Here is a 21271-nt window from a genome sequence, read left to right on the forward strand (position 1 = left end):
TAGAAGCCATCCTCTCTTTAACTTCAGCTTTTTCACAGATGGCATCTGAAAATGTTTTGCTATCTTCTTATAGCCTTCTCCAGCTTTGTGAGCATCAACTATTTTCAGTTTCAGATTTCTAGACAACTGCTTGTGTATGTGTGTGTGTGTATGTATGTGTGTGTGTGTGTGTGTGTGTGTGTGTATGTGTTTGTGTATGTGTGTGTATGTATGTATGTGTGTGTGTATGTGTGTGTGTGTGTATGTGTGTGTATGTGTTTGTGTATGTGTGTGTATGTGTTTGTGTGTGTGTGTATGTGTGTGTATGTGTGTATGTATGTGTGTGTGTGTATGTATGTGTGTGTGTGTGTATGTATGTGTGTGTGTGTATGTATGTGTGTGTGTGTGTATGTGTGTGTGTATGTGTGTGTGTGTGTATGTGTATGTGTGTATGTATGTATGTATGTGTGTGTGTGTATGTGTGTGTGTATGTGTGTGTGTATGTGTTTGTGTATGTGTGTGTATGTATGTGTTTGTGTGTGTGTGTGTGTATGTGTGTGTATGTGCATGTGTGTATGTATGTGTGTGTGTGTATGTGTGTGTGTTTGTGTGTATGTGTGTGTATGTGTTATTACACACAAGACATTAACAAAGAGCTTTTTTTGTATATTTCAGTCTAGTGACGTCACGGTGACGTCCTTCAGTTTCATTTTATAGTTCTTCATATTTTCCATGTCATTTGTCCTAAAACATTTCGCACAGAAGACAGTGCTGTCCACCCATAGGTGGATGAAAGTGCTCAGGGAGGGGTAGATGTTCCCCATCAGGGTCTGAGGCTTCTGAGGTACCAGGGATCTGACTCAGGTGGAGGAGCAGTCAGGCTCGTGTAGTGCACCCAGCGCTGTGCAGTCTGGATCAGCACCATGGACAGCAGCTCCACATAGTGTGCAGGAACCTCGGACAGCTCTTATACACGGACCGCTCCTATACACCCTATACACCAACAGCTCCTATACACAGACAGCTCTTATAGAAAGCTCTTATACACAGACAGCTCTCATAGACAGCTCCTATACAAAGACAGCTCTCATAAACAGCTCCTATACACAGACAGCTCTCATAGACAGCTCTTATACAAAGACAGCTCTTATAGACAGCTCCTGTACACAGACAGCTCTAATAGACAGCTCCTATACACAGACAGCTCTAATAGACAGCTCCTATACACAGACAGCTCTAATAGACAGCTCCTATACACAGACAGCTCTTATAGACAGCTCCTATACACAGGCAGCTCTAATAGACAGCTCCTATACACAGGCAGCTCTTATAGACAGCTCCTATACACAGACAGCTCTTATAGACAGCTCCTATACACAGGCAGCTCTTATAGACAGCTCCTATACACAGGCAGCTCTAATAGACAGCTCCTATACACAGACAGCTCTAATAGACAGCTCCTATACACAGGCAGCTCTAATAGACAGCTCCTATACACAGACAGCTCTAATAGACAGCTCCTATACACAGGCAGCTCTAATAGACAGCTCCTATACACAGACAGCTCTAATAGACAGCTCCTATACACAGGCAGCTCTTATAGACAGCTCCTATACACAGGCAGCTCTAATAGACAGCTCCTATACACAGACAGCTCTAATAGACAGCTCCTATACACAGACAGCTCTAATAGACAGCTCCTATACACGGCTCCTTTGCTCCTCCAGCTTTCTTCTCACACTTCCCTTATTGCTCAGCAGTCCTCCCATTCTCCTCCTAGACACCAGCTCTACTTGTCTCGTACTTTCTATGCTCCTCTCCGAGCTCCTCAGATACAACCTACCTATCATCTGGCTGCTCACATCTGCCGGGGACTTCAGGGATCGGGATGGCGTCTCCCGGCTCAGGATTTTGGTCTTTTGGGGCAGAAGAAGGGAACAGTGAAGCGGAGAACCCAGGGACAGGTAAAGGAGGGATGTCTGATACCTGAGTGTGCTCAGCAATGAGTGTAGGCTCAGATGTCAGGATACTGGATAGCAGTGGTCTTCAACCTGTGGACCTACAGATGTTGCAAAACTACAACTCCCAGCATGCCCGGACAGCCAACGGCTGTCCGGGCATGCTGGGAGTTGTAGTTTTGCAACATCTGGAGGTCCACAGGTTGAGGACCACTGCTGTATAGGAAAGATCGACTATTCAAGTACATATGGAATGTATTGTAAATATTGATGTCATTATTGTATGGTAGACAAAGTGGGAGGAAAGGACGAGAGGAAAGGAGAAATAGAGGAAAGGGAAAGAAACAATGGGAAAGAAGGAGAAAGAAAGAAAGAGAAAGAAAGAAAGAAAGAAAGAAAGAGAAAGAAAGAAAGAAAGAAAGAAAGAAAGAAAAAGAGAAATAAAGAAGAAATAGAAGAAGATGAAAGAAATTGAGAAAGCAAAAGAAGGGTTAGAAAACAAAAAGAGAGGAAGGAACTGAGGAAAGAAAAGAAAAGGAAACAATAGGGAACAGAAGGAAGGATAAGAGGATAGATGGATGGATAGATGGATGGATGGATAGATGGATGGATGGATGGATAGATGGATGGATGGATGGATAGATGGATGGGTGGATGGATGGATAGATGGATGGATGGATAGATAGATGGATGGATAGATAGATGGATGGATGGATGGATGGATGGATAGATGGATAGATAGATAAATAGATAGATACAGTAGATATGAGATATGTGGTTAGTTGGATAGGTAGATTAAATAGATAGATTTTAAATAACATTTTTTTTATTTTATTTATTTTTACATTCTAGCAAAAGCCTGGTGCCAAGTTGCTCAAAAATTTACAGGAGGAATCAGCTCAAAATTATGTGGTGAGTATAAAGAGTTATTGTCCTATAATATTCACTTTTTGTATCTATAAAGAAACATTTACATTGTAGGGATGATTCATTCTATGTGACGAAAGTTTCCTTCTCTTTTTCCAGCTTTACTTTATGGAGAGGGGGAAAAATCTGCAGATCTAAGCAACAAAGAGGAAATGTGTCCAAGTGACAAAGGAAACGCTTCCAACTATGACAAGAATGTATGCGGGAAGGGGGAAATCAACTTCTCCTTATTGTACTCAACAGGTATGGAGGGGGGAGGATTTAGATAGATAGATAGATATGAGATAGATAGATAGATATGAGATAGATAGATAGATAGATAGATATGAGATAGATAGATAGATAGATAGATAGGAGATAGATAGATAGATATGAGATATATAGATATGAGATAGATATGAGATAGATAGATATGAGATATATAGATATGAGATAGATAGATATGAGATAGATAGATATGAGATAGAAAGACATGAGATAGAAAGAGATAGATAGATAGATATGAGATAGATATATAGATAGATAAATAGATAGATATGAGATAGATAGACATGAGATAGATATGAGATAGATAGATAGATATGAGATAGATAATAGATAGATAGATAGATATGAGATAGATAGATAGATAGATAGATATGAGATAGATAGATAGATAGATAGATATGAGATAGATAGATAGATAGATATGAGATAGATAATAGATAGATAGATAGATAGATAGATATGAGATAGATATGAGATAGATAATAGATAGATAGATATGAGATAGATAGATATGAGATAGATAATAGATAGATTGATCGATAAATACAAAATATGACAGACAATAGTAAGAATATAAACCGTATTGGTTATTGCAGATGTTTTAATATAATTTTACTTTCAACTATTATTCTTCTATTCAGCTATTATTTAATATGTTGTATTTTATCACAAGCTATTTATTAATAACACATACAGAATTATTGGGACATGTATAAACATTACACACAGGAAATAAAATGCTGTAATTGCATTTGTATCTATATTTTATACTATTTATCAAATAAACACATGTAACAGGAAAAATCTATTTGTACTAAAACCATTTTTTTTTGTTACTAAATTTTCAGATCTTTTACCTGCAAAAAATGGAGAGCCAGAGACCATGCAATTCTTGCAAGAAGTTATAGACATTTTATTGCAATATGTGGTCAAAACCTTTGACAGATCCACCAAGGTGATTGATTTTCACTATCCAAATGAGCTGCTACAGGAATATAACTGGGAGCTGTCAGACCAGCCGCAGGATTTAGAAGGGGTCCTACTGAACTGCAAGACCGCCTTAAAATATGCTATTAAGACAGGTAACGTGTTTGATTTTTTTGTATAAAAATTTTACCTCTATGGCAATTTATATTATAATTTGCCCCCAAAAAAAAAAAAAAAGGACATGAGCAAAACAAAGGAAAAAATCATAACGGTAATGATGTAATATGATTTTTAGGGAATCTAAGAGGGGGTCTTTTGTTACTTAAAGGGTTACAATTGTGTTACTGGCATTGTGTTTTGTGAAGTGAAATTCCACCCTACTCTATATGATTTATGAGATTGCAGATTATTTTCACCAAAGGGCTCTTCTCCTCAAGTACACAGCGATGCACAGATCAAAAAGACAGCAATGTTTCAGTCTGGTGAACCCATTATCTGCAGTCATTTAGGTTTACTGTGTATTGGCAAATGCCCATTGCTCTTCACATTGAGGAATAAAGTGAGATTTGGAAGATTTTTGAAAGCAAAAATAATAACAATTCTGATATCAATATAGCCTAATGATTTGATGATGGTACTTCCTACTGCATAGATTGGTGTGTATTTTGATTTTAAATGCACACTATGGTAGACCTTCTAGATATTTGAAATATTCTTCTTCTTAGCAGATTGGCTGGATTTGATTTTTTATGTTTATTTATTCCATTTTGTATCTTATTTTTGTGATCCTTTACAAATGCATGTGTTTGCTACGTTTGCTTTCTTTTTAATTTTTTATATTTTGAATGCCCTAATAAGATATACATACACACATATATATATATATATATATATATATATATATATATATATATATAAATTTATATTTATTTCTAATATTTATTTAATTTGTTCATGTTATATATATATATATCTTTGTGCTAGCAGTGTGCTGCTGTATTCTCCTGTCTATATATATATATATATATATATATATATATATATATATATATACATAAAACATGAACAAATTAAAATAAATATTATAATATATATATATATATATATATATTATAACATTTATTTTAATTTGTTCATCTTTTATGTATATATATATATATATATATATATATATATATTGTCATGAGAATACAGCAGCACACTGCTAGCACAAAGATATATATATATATATATATATAACATGAACAAATTAAATAAATATTTTATCTAAATATTAATTTATTTATATAAATATATACTGTATATACAAAACAAAACAAAAAGACATAATAATAATTAAAAATAATATATATATATATATATATATATATATATATTAGTATTTTTTTATTATTATTTTTGTTATGTATTTACAGTATATATTTATTTTCAGAATGCAAATCTATTTACATATTTGCTATTCAAACATCTTTTGCCTTTTTCATACATACATATTTTTTCCATCCCTGAATTCGGATGTGAATGTTTATATGCTTTTTTGTATACCATAATATTTCCAATAAAATATCAATATCATCAGTTAGAATTGCAATAGAAATCTAGGTGATCATACAATACCCCCATAATTTAATCTTGTTTTTAATATTTTTTCTAATTTTATTTGCATACATGTTCTTCTGCGGCTTAAGTAAACGAAGTCTACATCCGGATTGTACTATTGTTTCGATTTGTCTTTTATTTGTTATTCATTCTATACAATAGAGAGTGATACTGTTGCGATATCTGTGTCTTCCTTGTAGCCTACAGTATATGACTATTCCCATTGCTAACATTTTATTTTTATTATTGCATATATGTTCTTGCGTGGCTTTAGCCGACTAAATCTACGTTTTGCTATTGTTTTGAATTGTCTTTTATTTGTTATTCATTCTATACAATAGAGATTGATACTGTTGCCATATCTATGTTTCCTAATGCCTAATTCCTAAAACCCATGCCTAAAGAACTATTTCCATTACTAATATTTTTCTGGGATTTTAGCTGTCATCTGTGACCTATTTACTCACCCGTGTGTAACTGCCAGGGTTTTTTTTTACCAATTTTTATGATGATTTAGTCTTCATCGTGATAGTGATCATCATTTTAATCACCAGCCACATTATCCAGGAAGGTTATGTTGTCCTGACTGGCACGGCGGCACTGGTTTTACTCATGCACCTTGCAGCAAGTGCAGCCATTTTCTAGGTGTGATATGATGTAATGTTGCAAAATGTAACATCTCTCTGTCTTTGTGAATATGGGAGGAAAGACAAAATGGCTTCCAGCAAAGAAAATTGGATTTGTCTTCTTGCTGGTGATTTGAGACAAAGTAAATTGTAGTAGTTATTATTGATTTTTTTTTCATGGTTTAATTGATTTATAGCAAAGCGGATTTAAAAAATATATATATTTCTTAATATAACCATCAGCCATAATATTACAAAACCCGCACCGTGGTCACCTATACTAGGCTACTGATACAGGCTATACAGGCGGGTGATACTGATCACAATGGGCTATACACACACATACATATACATATATATATATATATATATAGTAACTGACTGCTCAGAGGCACATCATAGCGTAGGGTCCATCTCAATGAGGTCACCTTATCGTGGTGGGATGGTACACACTATATGGCCAGATGGTAAGGGAAGCACCTCAATTTTTCATTATAGCAATATAGCATTTCATATATATCTTTGCGCTAGCAGTGTGCTGCTGTATTCTCCTGCTTTTATATATATATATATATATATATATATATATATATATATTACTTATTATTTATTTATTTTTAAATACAGAGTCTGGTTTCTGAGATACTGCTGGGTCCAAATAGAAAATATGTAAACATTTGTGATGTATTTTGATGGGATTGTGTGCAGAGCACAAGGTTAGTCCAGTGTTTCCAAACCAGGGTGCCTCCAGCTGTTGCAAAACTACTACTCCCAGCATGCCCCGGGAGCATGTTGGGAGTAGTAGTTTTGCAACAGCTGGAGGCACCCTGGTTGGTAAACACTGGACTTACCATATGGTCACTTTAACTTTGATTGCAACATTCATCCAGAATTGTTATACAGTACATGCCCGTACTATACATACACACACATGACACACACACACACACACACACACACACACACACACACACACACATATATATATATATATATATATATATATATATATATATATGTATATATCGGGGAGATTTATGAAAACCTGTCCAGAGGAAAAGTTGCTGGGTTGCCCATAGCAACCAATCAGATTGCTTCTTTCATTTTTGAAATGGCCTCTGCAAAATGAAAGAAGCGATCTGACTGGTTGCTATGGGCAACTCAGCAACTTTTCCTCTGGACAGGTTTTCATAAATCTCCCCCTATATGTGTGTAATGTGTGTATATATATATATATATATATATATATATATATATATATATATATATGCATACATTTGCATACACACATGCATTACACACACATATATACACATTACACACACATATATACACATTGTACACATATTATACATATGCATACATTTGCACACACACACACATGCATTACACACATATACAAATTACACACAAATATTTACACTCTTTCTGCAGATTGATAGTGTCTCTTATGCAGGTATCTCAGGACAGCTCAATATTACCAGCCCAGGGTTTATTTGTCACCCTAGTAAGGTGATTACATGATGATGAGGTTTGTTACAGTGTGTCACCCCAGTAGTAAGATGGGGCGTGTCAAAGGTCGGAGCCAATGGGCAGGTTCAAGGGTGGCAAAATTAGCTTTCGCCTAGGATGGCAAAAATCCTTGCACCAGCCCTGCATGGGTGGTAGGGTCCTAGTATGTCCTTGGGAAGGGGAAAGGGATGGCACCAGAGAATCTCCTGGACCCCAGTAGGCCAGTGTGATGCTGTTTGGTTATTATATGCGTTAATCAATGATCAGATTGTGAGCAATAATCTTTTTATAGAAAATGACACAGTTTTGTGTACATAAAAGTGCTTGCAGAACCCCAGTCACTCAGAGAAATTTCTTCGAGGATTACATAGCAGCTCCCTAGTATTGAAAATACAAGCTGGACCGCCCAGGGGTGGGAAAGTTCTTCTCATTATACCAATGTATTATCCTAAGCAGCTTTGTGTGTGTGCAGCCAAAATGTACTCTCCAGCTCATGGCACAAATAAAATGTTTCTTCCCCTGGAAGTTACATTGAAACAATATTTATGAACATAGGCCGACATTTATCATTTTCTTTAGACTGTTTTTTGTGTCTAGAAAAGGCACAAAAAAGCGCAGGTAGGGTTTATTTGCGCCTTTTTTTGCGCCTTTTGGTTGACACATTTCTGCTGATATTGAGTTGAAATCCACTGATTTTGGCAATACACATGATATGGAAGGTTTTTATGAACTGCGCCTTTTTGTGAAAAGGTGCAAAAAAGGCACAAAGCCACTGAAAAGTCTCTAAAACTACACCAGCCCAGACTTAGCTTTTTGGTGTATGTGAAGAGAGAAATTTCAGAAAATGTGACCTGCACAAAATTTATCAAATGCTCTGTGACCATTAATAAATGTAATGCTCCTACACATTACCAGCACACAAAAAAGGTTCAGAAAAATGCTTCACTTACACCTACAATGATAAATGCTTCACTTACACCTACAATGATAAATGCTTCACTTACACCTACAATGATAAATGCTTAACTTACACCTACAATGATAAATGCCGGCCATAGTGTACTACAAACCACCCTAAAACTATTGATGATCATCAGGTGACCGGGTAGGTGGTACTTTCTTAAAGCCTAGCAGAAATTACAATACTATTGAAAGGGACATGCACATGTTCTGTAAAGCTGGATGGTGGGCTCACTTCCTCAGTTGGGCAGTATTTTTAGGGTGGTATTGATATAACTAAAACCCAGAAGTCATGGCCTTTGGCTATCCACACGTATTGGGAAAAAAAAATGGAAAGAAAAAGTGCAAACAATTTGGTTTCACCTCCAATTTTTTAAACACCTTTTGCAAACGGGTAAATGCAATAGGCAACTCTTCTCCAGTTGGTAGTAAACACATTGAAGTCTTCCTCTTGTGGTGTCCCGGTACCGTATTGCATACCGTACCTGGTGTGGAGGTCCCCAAAGTCAGGATAACTACGCTCAGGTAGGGTCCCTCAGGTGGGACAGCCCCTAGTCGCCTCTTCTTAAGTCTAATTATCTAATGTTAATATATGTATATATTTAATAATAGTATATATCTAGGATAATGTATAATACTTACCTTGTTTAGCGTCGCAGGACCTTCAGTCATGTGACCATGTTAATATCCTCTATGGTATGTTGGAGGACCTTAGGAGGTCCTTGGGTCATGTGTTACCCACAAATCTTTGTAATGGTGATTGACACAAGTATGGACTAATTAGCACTAGCCCAGCCCCTGCCCATATAAGGGAACTGTAGCCAATTATCTCTCTCTTGGGTTGCTGCTCTCGTGGATGCCGGACTAGCAGGACAGATCTGCACTACTTGCAAAGACACGCTAGGCAGGAAAAACCTGCCGGCCTCAGCGAAACCAAAACCGTGAGTTCTAAACTACCCCTGCTAAAGCTAGTGTGACTACTGGACCGCAACTAATCCCCTAAATCCAGTGGAACAGCGCATAATACTTAAAGACTCTAAATAGCTAAAGTCCCAACCTTTGTCAATCTCCAAAGAAAGCAGTTGTATGCATAGAGACTGTTCCGTTATTGAAGCTTGCAGAAAACCTTCAGTAAAAGTTATACCTGTTTCAGAAAACTCTCCGGTTGTGGATATTCTACTATTATCTACCTCCCTATCGCTCTTGGGAAAGGTGGTGGTAGGAAAAGCATTACTGAGGAGCCCTCACCCTGGCATCACGAATAGCAAGGGTTAACAAGCACCCTTTAATCACCGCACAGCTACACTTCCCATACCCTACATCCCCCAGGCTATCACACTCTAGTACAGTTTTTATCTCTTTGCAGCCTTATCTCTATGAGTAGGGATAGTCTTTGTGTTGGTGCCAGGGGAGCATTGGCATTTCTTTGGGTTCCAGTACAATAATACAATCCAATAGATTATAATTTAGCATAATTACCCATAGTGAATTGCATCCCAGAATTCAACTTGATGCTAGGCCAAAGCTCCTAAATTATTGATGACAAGCACAACTCAGTGGCTACTGTTGTATGCTTGGTTTACATCTGTGTTGGAGGCTCTTTTTCAGGGCCTTGGATGCAGATTCATGAGCAGTAAACAGCGCCGGCCAATCCACTGCATGACGGACACCAACAGATCCAGAGAGACCCCATTGACTTTAGTGGGGTCCATCATTTTGCTGGATTTTAACTAGACTGCATACAGCATTTTTATTTAGTTATTTGTCCAGTTATTTTAATGGAATCTGCTATGGAAACCCTCAACTAAGCCCCCAAGCTTAACCTAGCCTTACCTAAAGGGAACCTTTCCCCTGTTTCATGCTATACAAACTTCACACAGTAATAAAAAGAATCTGACAGCTATTTCACCTGCACGAAACCCAATAAACTGGGTTATAGTGCGGGTGATTAGCTGTAAAAAGAGGGGTTACTTACATTTTTAGGTTGGGAATTTCCTGGTTTCTGCCTGTAACAACCTCGGTGCCATTGTGCTTCAGCGTGCAATGTAAACGGGGAGTCGGCTCGCCTCTTTCCCCTGCCTCGTCAATATTTGGCCCGTACCCCTCCATGAAATGCCTGTGAGGGGTTGATGAGTGCTCTGCTCCTCACTACACCCCAATTCTGCATCAGAGAATGGGTGAATATTGATGAAGCAAGGGAGCTGGGTGAGCCGCTCCCCACCCACTTTGCATGCTGGAGTGCAATGGCAAGGCAATGAGATAGCTACGGGCAGAAGTCAAGAAACAACAAACCTAAAAATGTCACCCAGTATATTGTGTTTGCTGCAGGTAAAATAGCAGTCAGATTCTCTTTAAAGGAAAACTGTCACCAAATCACCCCCACACTAACCAGAGGTACTGGCTGGTAGTGCGGGGGATGCTGATCAATATGATGCCTACCATGCCCGAATCCGCAAATATGCAAATCCTCTTCTAACTGGCAAGGGCGGGGTTACTGCCTTCATCTGGCACTCAGACCGCAGTACCACCCAACTTATGCATATTCATGCCCTCCCTCCAGATCTCCTTCTTCTCCCCGTTCTGTACAGGACTCCACTGCGCATGTGCCGGCTTCCTGTGTACACCCGGAAGTGGCTGCAGAGCAGTGGAGTCCTGTACAGAGCGGGGAGGAGAGGGAGATATGGAGGGAGGGCATGAATATGCATAATGTGAGCTGTCCTACGGGCCGAGCGGCAGTGATGTCACAATGCCAGATGAAGGCAGTAACCCTGCCCGTGCCAGTTAGAAGATGATTTTCATATCTTGAATAAGGAAGGTGATGGGCGAACAGCTGGGCGGAATCGGGCATGGTATGCATCATATTGATCAGCGTCCCCCACACTACCAGCCAGTACCTCTTGTTAGTGCGGGGTGGGGGGGGGGGTTGGTGACAGTTTTCCTTTAAACTGGTGAAGGGAACTGGGTGATGGAATACTATGATTTACTCTAAAACAATTGGGGGTTTTCAGAGAAATGATAGTTTAAGAAACCCATCGGGACCCAACTAAGATGTCACAGGGGGCAATCCCCACAGCTGCTCCCCACCCCACCTGCCACCATGCATCTCTCTGTATTTGTATATGAAACATGTGCATGTTATAGGTGACAGGTTCTCTTTATAGAGGACAAATCGAGTTACATATATCTGGTTGTATTCTTTGGTGACTCATTACAATGGTGTTTCTAGTTTGTTTTTATGCTTAACCTTGAGATGTAGGCATTTTACTATTTGGTTGATTTCACGCAGTGTTTTGGGCCATATTATTAGCCATTTTTATGCTCACACACATTTTATATGGCCATTGTCTGCTTTTTGTCCATTTTCAACCATTTACAGCTGAAACAATTGCTCAAATCTGTATATTTCCCCAATAGTCAATTAGGAGGTAACTTTCTTTCAGAAGGACTTTGAGCCGTGGGCTCGGTAGAAGTGACTATTTACATCCAATGTCAAAGAAAGAACGGAGCACTGACCGGATTAGCAGGTGTCTTTTTATTCCATCTTCCATCTACATGGCGTGCGGGGGAGCAAGCGTGTGCTGGAGACTCAGCGTGTGCTGTGACCTGAGTCTCCTCCGCATGCCATGTACCCGTGGAAGATGGAATAAAAAGACCCCTGCTAATCCGGTCAGTGCTCCGTTCTTTCTTTGACATTGCATAGTGTTGTCTACTGAACTGTACCTTTCACGTTGAGTGCCACTTTACCGGATAGATGTCGTTACACAGCTGAGGTGTGAACACTGTGAATACGCTACATTAGTTAGGTTCTGTGCAGAAAGGTGCAGGGTTCACTCTTTCCCAGACTGAATATTGACTATTTACATCCACTTATCCTTAGATTCACCCTGAGATTTTGCTTCACATCCCCTGAAGAACACAGGTCTTCTTGGGTCAACTGAAGTGTCAAAAATAAATTCAATTATGAGGGAACTAAGTAGAAAACAAACATCAACAGTAAGTAAGACAACTCTAATAGGATAGCTACATGGGCGTACATACCATAGTGGCAGACCATGCAGCTGCTATGGGCCCTTGGAGAGAGGAGGCCCTGGCCTAGTAGATCCCATTGCTTTCTCTGTTGGTAAGAAACTCTGAAGAACTCCTTTGTCTAGGGAACTGCATTGTCAGCAAATTAATGAAGGGGGGGTATTGACCAATGGGTCATGGACCTTCCTGACCTGGGGGGTTAAATCAGATCCCCTGGGCAATGTACATCACTGGGTAGTAGGCAAAGGTATAAATATAAGTATATAGCCCACAGTAGATAGAAAAGAAATTTAAAGGAGTAGTGTCCCATAGAGATACATGGAGGGGGCGTGTCAGCTGCAACTTCATGCATGGGCCGGAACGTCCGCTTTCGGCAGACTGCTGGGGCCCCATTCAGGAGATCGTGGGGGGTTCCTCCCTTAATCTATCATTTATGCCCTATCCTTTGGATAGGGGATAAGTTATTTTTCACTGCAGACATTTCAGATAAAAAAAAAAATATATATATATATATATACATATATATATATATATATATATATATATATATATATCTGCATATGTCTGAACTTCTAAATGTCAAGTTGTTTCAGAATTATTTTATTATTTCAATCTAGTAATTATTATAATTTTTTTTAAATCTAAATCTCAAATGTTTCTTAATTCTTAGAAACAACAGTACTGCATATTCCAAATTGCTATTTTTTGTTTCAGCTCCAAAAAGAAAAATAGCAAACTGGACAACACCTGCTTACTGACAGGTTAGCCCAATAAATGCTTAAAAGATGAACAAACTTCCCAAGATTCGTTGAATTATTGATGGAAAGTATACTGTAGGTTGTATAAGTATGGGCAACTATGGGTCACAGTTCCCATGTGGCATTAACCCAAAGGCCATACAAATGAGTGGGTGATCATATAATAGGGGATTTGTCTAATCCAGTCGTCTGCAAACTTTGGCCCTCCAGATGTTGCAAAACTACCACTCCTAGCATGCCCGGACAGCCAAAGGCTGTCCGGGCATGCTGGGAGTGGTAGTTTTGCAACATATAGAAAGTCACAGCTTGGGGACCACTGATCTCCAATAGAAAAGGAGTCCAAGAAACTCTTTGTTGTAGTTGTCATCAGCTCCTTGTTCCCCTTTTCTCCATGAGCGCTTGCATTTTAGCAAAAGGTTATCATGTTGGGACAACCTCAATAATATGTTATCCTTAATGCAGAAGGAGTGATCATTTTTGATGGAAGCATCATTGAGGCCTGATTATTGGAGTTCAGTGGAGCTTGACCATGAAGTTACACGTTCATCTTTCTCAAGGTTAATTGTCTTGAATCTTCTTGTCTGAAATGGTTATATACTAGTAAATGCCTAGTATGGATGTAGTGCACTACCTGGAGTGTTGTACGCTGGCTAGTGTAATGGTGACAAATAGACAGTTTGTGACGCTAGGGTAGCATTAACCACCACGCTTCAAGGTTTTACAGTTCTCCTGGGCCAAGCGCTGGGCAATGAAGACACCAGATCCAAGGTTATGGAAAACTGTCTTATACTGAGGTTCAGGATAGGTGTTATAATCCTTTAGTAATCCAGATCAGAGCTAGGGAGATGCAGAGTAACCCTATGGATCCTTTTGCCTTGCCGGGACTTTTCAACTTGCCTGAATTTTAGTTACAGTAGACTTTAGAGTTCAACTTCTAGGCCTTAGACTTGTTACTTGAGACCACCCACGCTGACTTGAGACTAAATGTAGTGCTTCCCCAGAATGAACTTACCACCAGGCTTGGACTTTAGACTTTAGGATCAAGAGTTGCCTGAGGCTTTCCATCTCCTGCTATCTTAGACTTCTAGACTGGACCTGTGTGGCGAGGCACTTGTCGATGCATGGTTACAGACATTAGACTTCTCCACAGGACTACTTCAGGTTACCACAGACTTCTCCTATCTCCTCCCCACACTGCTATTTCAGGTCTAAATTAAAATTAACTCCTCCCACAATTTTTGGCCAGGGGCTTCCTATTGGGCATAAGAATTAAATGGCTTACCCTGCATCATCACTTCTTAAAGGGGGACCCCCGCTATCTTTGGCAGCATTCAGAACATGGAAGCTTGGAGGTTCCGTGTTCATGACGTTATGCCACGCCCCCTCCATTCATGTCTATGGCTAGTACGTATCCGTCATGCCTCCTCCCATAGACATGAATGGAGGGGACGTGGCATAACGTCATGAACACGGAAGCTCCGTGCACGGATGACCAGGGTGCCGTGCCAGAGATTGGACATATTATCCCCAATCTTTTGGATAGGGGATGTTTTTTTGCCAGAGTACCCCTTTAAAGGCATGGTTACTAAAGGCAACATTACAATTACATTGAAAATCAACAAACAATAAATTAGAGTGCAGTACAATGCAGCATCTTGAGAAGTGGGGCCCAACACAGGCACTTGAGGCAACAGATATCTGCACACAGTATATATTTTTTATGTTTTTTAAGTGACCTGGCTCTAATTTATGCAGATGTAAAAAAAATATGTTTTTTGTTTTGTTTTTAAATACGGATGTCAAAATTCAGCAGTTTTACAAACACATTTATTTTATACATTTTTTTATAGTCTCAAAAATACACTGTGCGACCATAGCCATAACCTTTTATCTGTGCCTGAAGGCATGAAAAGTCACAGAAATCCATTCCAGCTCAAAGCCAGCTTAGATCTCTACTACTGGTGCACAGGCAGCCTCAAATCTGCTGGATTTCTGGAAAGATGTGTGAACATGGGCGGAGCTTTACATCAGTGCCGCAAATGAAGATGCCGCACACCGTATATCTCCCCATGATGTACGCATTGTTACCAACAAAACAGATAGTACCTTCTATTTTTAATCCAGGATTCTCAGCTATGGCGGCAGACGCTGCATGGTAATAATATAGTAACACAGTTCAGAAGTGTATCCAGCTCACCCCTTGTAAATTGCCACTCAAGCGCTACGGACCCAGCCCGGACTAGGCTGTATGGTAAATGGCAAGAAGAAAGGATGTCCAGCGCAGCGAAAGCTCACATGCAAAAATTCTTTATTCTGACACGGCCGCACACAGGTAAAGATGAACAGCAGTGACGCGTTTCGACCACCTAGGCGCTCTTAGTCATACTGGCACAAGATTCATATTGTTGGATATCCTATATTCATGTTGTTGGATATCCTATATATCCTATATTCATGTTGTTGGATATCCTATATAGGGGAGGCGCTCAGCGCCTCCCCTATATAGGATATCCAACAACATGAATCTTGTGCCAGTATGACTAAGATCGCCTAGGCGGTCGAAACGCGTCACTGCTGTTCATCTTTACCTGTGTGCTGCCGTGTCAGAATAAAGAATTTTTGCATTTGAGCTTTCGCTGCGCTGGACATCCTTTCTTCTTGCCGTGTTAATAATATGACACTCATGGCGCCCAAATGCTCTGTGTAGCGAATACTGATACAGCAAATGTTCCAGGGGGGGGGGAAAAAACATAATTTTCCATCCTTTCGTGAAAGGAGACGTAACCCTCCCTGACTAATTCTGTTAAATGATAGGGAAAATTGCATCTCCAGTGCCGGCTCCGCTCTCGCCACATGTGCAGGGACATGATAACAGAGCAGCGTCAGCGCGGCAATTGATAGACCACATTGATGTTCAGTCAGATTTCCATCTCGCTTCCGACTCTCATCTGCCTGGAACAAAGCAGATCCGGCTACAGACTCTGCTGTTTAGGCTTAAAATAGTTTTTTTTTTCTTCTTTTTCGGAAATAAACAGATTTGTGTGTGTAACAACACAGCGGGGCCCCAGCCTGTTCCCTGGTATTGAAGCCCGGGCGACAGATAAGATATCACTTTGGGACTCATTCATAATGAGCCATTTATATTCATAGCTTTAATTGCCTTCGGTTACTTGGCTAACTGGAAGTCAAGCCTCCGAAAAAAAAAAAAAGAAAGTCTTTCCGGATTAGATAGTGTTGGAAATTCGCCATCATCCATCATTTGTATGACGTTAATGCCGATTATTAACCTTGTTTATCGAGGAGAACAATCAGCTATTTATACTTGTCTTGTGTGCGGGATGTGGGGAGATATCGCCCTTTGAGTGACACGAGGAATCGGCGGTATAAATAGGTATAAATGGATTAAAGGGGTATTCCAGGAAAAAACTTTTTTCTTATATCAACTGTCTCCAGAAAGTTAAACAGATTTGTAAATTACTTCTATAAAAAAAAAATCTTGATCCTTTCAATAATTATCAGCTGCTGAAGTTGAGTTGTTGTTTTCTGTCTGGTAACAGTGCTCTCTGCTGACATCTCTGCTTGTCTCGGGAACTGCACTGAGTAGAAGAGGTTTGCTATGGGGATTTGCTTCTCAACTGGGCGGTTCCCGAGACACGTGTCATCAGAGAGCACTTAGACAGAAAAGAACAACTCAACTTTAGCAGCTCATAAGTACTGAAAGGATGAAGATTTTTTAATAGAAGTAATTTACAAATCTGTTTAACTTTCTGGAGCCAGTTGATATATAAAAAAAAGTTTTTTCCTGGATAACCCCTTTAAGTTGTCGTCATGAAGGCTGCCATCATTAAAGGGGTACTCCGATGGAAATCTTTTTATTTATTTATTTTTTTAAATCAACTGGTGCCAGAAAGTTAAACAGATTTCTAAATTATTTCTATAAAAAAAATCTTAATCCTTCTAGTACTTATTAGCTGTTGAATACTACATAGGAAATTATTTTCTTTTTGGAACACAGTGCTCTCTGCTGACATCATGACCACAGTGCTCTCTGCTGCCATCTCTGTCCATTTTAGGAACTGTCCAGAGCAGCATATGTTTGCTATGGGGATTTTCTCCTACTCTGGACAGTTCTTAAAATGGACAGAGATGTCAGCAGAGAGCACTGTGGTCATGATGTCAGCAGAGAGCTCTGTTTTCCAAAAAGAAAATAATTTCCTCTGTAGTATTCAGCAGCTCATAAGTACTGGAAGGATTAAGATTTTTAAATAGAAGTCATTTACAAAGCTGTTTAACTTTCTGGCACCAGTTGATTTAAAAAAAAGAAAAGTTTTCCACCGGAGTACCCCTTTAACACCGTAAACAGTAGGGTATACAAGGCACACATGTAGTATGATATAGAAAAGCAAAAACTATTCAATAGGAGGATAATAGTGCTTTATATACAACCTCTGCTCCTGTGTATAGTCGGAACTGAGATATGTTTTTTGATTTTAATGATTATTTATTATTAATATCTCTTAAAAACTCCAGAGATGTTTTAACACATAGTGCAAAGATTTTATAAGTGACCCCTTTACCCCTTCCTGGAAATTTTTTAGATGCTGACACGTAATAAGGGAAATTAAAGTTTGTTTTCCTATTTCGCTAACATCTTGGCTGTCCGGGCATGCTGGGAGTTGTAGTCTTGCAACAGCTAGAGGCACACTGTTTGGAAACACTGCACTAAGGAGAAGAAAATGTGGCCACTGCTAACATTTTAAAGCCACAACTTTCCCATAACACGTGTCAGCTCCAGATAACATCTTACAGTGCTTTAGCGCTAGATGTTTCTATGTGATGCTTCAGCCCTAGATGCTTTTATGTCATGCTTCAGCCCTAGATGCTTCTATATTATGCTTCAGCCCTAGATGTTTCTATGTAATGCTTCAGCCCTAGATGATACTATGTCATGCTTCAGCCCTAGATGCTTTTATTTCATGTCTAAGCCCTATATGCTTCTATGTCATTCTTCAGACATAGATGCTTTTATGTCATGCTTGAGTTTTAGATGCTTCTAAGTCATGATTCAGCACTAGATGCTTCTAGATTATGCTTCAGCCCCAGATGTTTTTATGTCATGATTCAGCCCTAGATGCTTTTATGTTATGCCTCAGCCCTAGATGCTTCTATGTCATGTTTCAGCTCTAGATACATCTATGTAATGCTTCAGCCCTAGATGCTTCTATGTCATGCTTCAGCCCTAGATGCTTCTATGTCATGCCTCAGCCCTAGATGTTTTTATGTCATGCTTCAGCCCTAGATGCTTTTATGTTATGCCTCAGCCCTAGATGCTTCTATGTCATGCTTCAGTCCTAGATGCTTCCATGTCATGCCTCAGCCCTAGATGTTTTTATTTCATGTCTCAGCCCTAGATGCTTCTATGTCATACTTTAGCCTGAGATGAAGAACAATAGAAGTCCAGCGCGGATTCTTGTGCAATAAAAGGCAATTCTTTATTCACACTACAACAGTGCAGGATACAAAGTGACGCGTTTCAGCTGGTTTAACCAGCCTTACTCAAAGCCTGAGATGCTTTTATGTCATGCCTCATCCCTAGATGTTTCTATTTCATGCTTCAGCCTTAGATATGTCTATGTCCTGCTTCAGCTCTATATGCGTTTATGTCATGCTTCAGCCCTAGATGCTTCTATATTATGCTTCAGCCCTAGATATTTCTATATCATGCTTCAGTTCTAGATGCTTCTATGCCATGCTTCAGCCCTAGATGCTTCTATATTATGCTTCAGCCCTAGATATTTCTATATCATGCTTCAGTTCTAGATGCTTCTATGCCATGCTTCAGCCCTAGATGCTTCTATGTCATGCTTCAGCCCTAGATGCTTCTATATTGTCATGCCCCAGCCCTAGATGCTTCTATATCATGTGGTTCTGCCGCTCATTCCATTGAAGTGAATGGAGCCAAGTTGTAAAACCACACCCAACCTGGACACAGACCCAACCTGGACACAGACGTTGGCTCAGTTTTTCTATTCCTGGATAACTTCTTTACATGGTGGTGTTATATCCATGCAATATTTCCAGCATTCAGTGCAAACTTAGAAAATCATTCATGGATCTCTATCACTTGCATAAAATTTAAAGGGGTACTTCAGAGTGGAAAAAAAAGGTTTAAAATCAACAGTTGCCAGAAAGTTAAACAGATTTTTAAATTACTTCTATGTAAAAATCATAATCTTCCAGTACATATCAGCTGCTGTATGCTCCAGAGGAAGTTGTGTAGTTATTTCCAGTCTGACCACAGTGCTCTCTGCTGCCACCCCTTTCCATGTGAGGAACTGTCTGAGCAGGATAGGTTTACTATGGAGATTTGCTCCTGCTCTAGACAGTCCCTGACATGGACAGAGGTGGCAGCAGATAGCATTGTGGTCAGGCCGGAAAGAACTACACAACTTCCTCTGGAGCATACAGCAGCTGAGTATTGCAAATATTAAGATTTTTTAATAAAGTAATTTACAAATCTGTATAACTTTCTGTCACCAGTTAATTTAAAAAAAAATTTCCTCCATGTACTCGCTTTAAAGGGGTACTGCAGCGCAAAACTTCTTATCCCCTATGACCGTGGGGATCCTGCCGCTGGGGGCCGTCACGATTGCCAGCGTGGCACCCCGGTCATCTGTGCATGGAGTGAACTCTGCTCCATGCTGGATGACTGCCGACTACAGCCGCCGCGCCCCCTCTATTCAGGTCTATGAGAGGAGGGGTGACGGCTATTTACTAGCCGTCACGCCCCCTCCCATAGACATGAATGAAGGGGGGGTGGCGTGACGTCACGAGAGCTCCACTCTCCCGTGTTTCGGACCCCGCTGCTGCTGACCTAGAGATCGCAGGGGTCCCCAGCGGCGGGACCCCCGCAGTCTAACATCTTATCCCCTATCCTTTTTAATCGGGGATAAGATGCTTTGTACTGGAGTACCCCTTTAATGGTAAGCAAGCAGTCAAGAAAGTCCATGTGATTCAAGCTTTGATTTTTATAAAAATTTTCAAATTAAAATCCTCATCATAAATAAAAGAACAAATTCCATGGCTGTTTAAAATTGGATTTGGGGGGAAGGGGAAAATCTCATTTTCTAAGGCTAACATTAGTCCGTTTCCAAATGTCTCTTAAAGTCTTCATCTCTGGATATGACATGTGAATATCTTTAAGAAACTTTACTGTAATAACCTGTTACCAATACTACAATGTGTTAACTCAGTTTATCAGGTTTACTTTGGGAAAAACAGGCATCATCTTCATTTTTGGCATCATCAAAACATTATTACTTATTAGTGTAAATTAGAGATGAGCAAACTGTTGAAAAATTTTATTTGGTAGATTGGCCAAATTTTTCGAAAAAATTTGGTTTGAACCAAATTTGTTGGCGGCGAATCTATATTAAAAATGGCTATTTCTGACCTACACAGAACCTCAATAGGAGTGTAGAACACTTTGCTTTGTTCTAACACGCATATGGAGTGTGCTGGGGTAGTGAAATAATACTGTTATTCAGAATAACATGCAGATTACAGGCATCGCTTTTAGAATCACTGCCGCACAGCAGCACAATGACAGAGCCTTGAGGTGACATCTGTATGAGGAGACCATATAGTGGCTGTATGACACAGCTTGGATGAGGCTGAAGCATGAGGACACCATATAGTGGCTGAATGACACAGCGTGGAGGTGTTGGAAGCA

At 39.5% G+C, this 21271-nt stretch overlaps 1 protein-coding gene across 1 annotated transcript in view; it reads left to right on the forward strand.

Annotated features, from left to right (window-relative positions):
* The first annotated feature begins 1627 nt into the window (after positions 1-1627).
* The window catches only part of GAD2 (glutamate decarboxylase 2), a 102399-nt gene continuing 82755 nt past the window's right edge, over positions 1628-21271 (forward strand). The window contains exons 1-4 of the mRNA XM_056519339.1: positions 1628-1943; positions 2790-2849; positions 2964-3107; positions 3980-4213. Coding sequence (XP_056375314.1) covers positions 1868-1943; positions 2790-2849; positions 2964-3107; positions 3980-4213 — 514 coding nt within the window. The 5' untranslated portion in view covers positions 1628-1867. The remainder of the gene's footprint in view (positions 1944-2789; positions 2850-2963; positions 3108-3979; positions 4214-21271) is intronic.

The sequence above is a fragment of the Hyla sarda genome, chromosome 5, assembly GCF_029499605.1.
Source record: "Hyla sarda isolate aHylSar1 chromosome 5, aHylSar1.hap1, whole genome shotgun sequence".
Lineage (NCBI taxonomy): Eukaryota > Metazoa > Chordata > Amphibia > Anura > Hylidae > Hyla > Hyla sarda.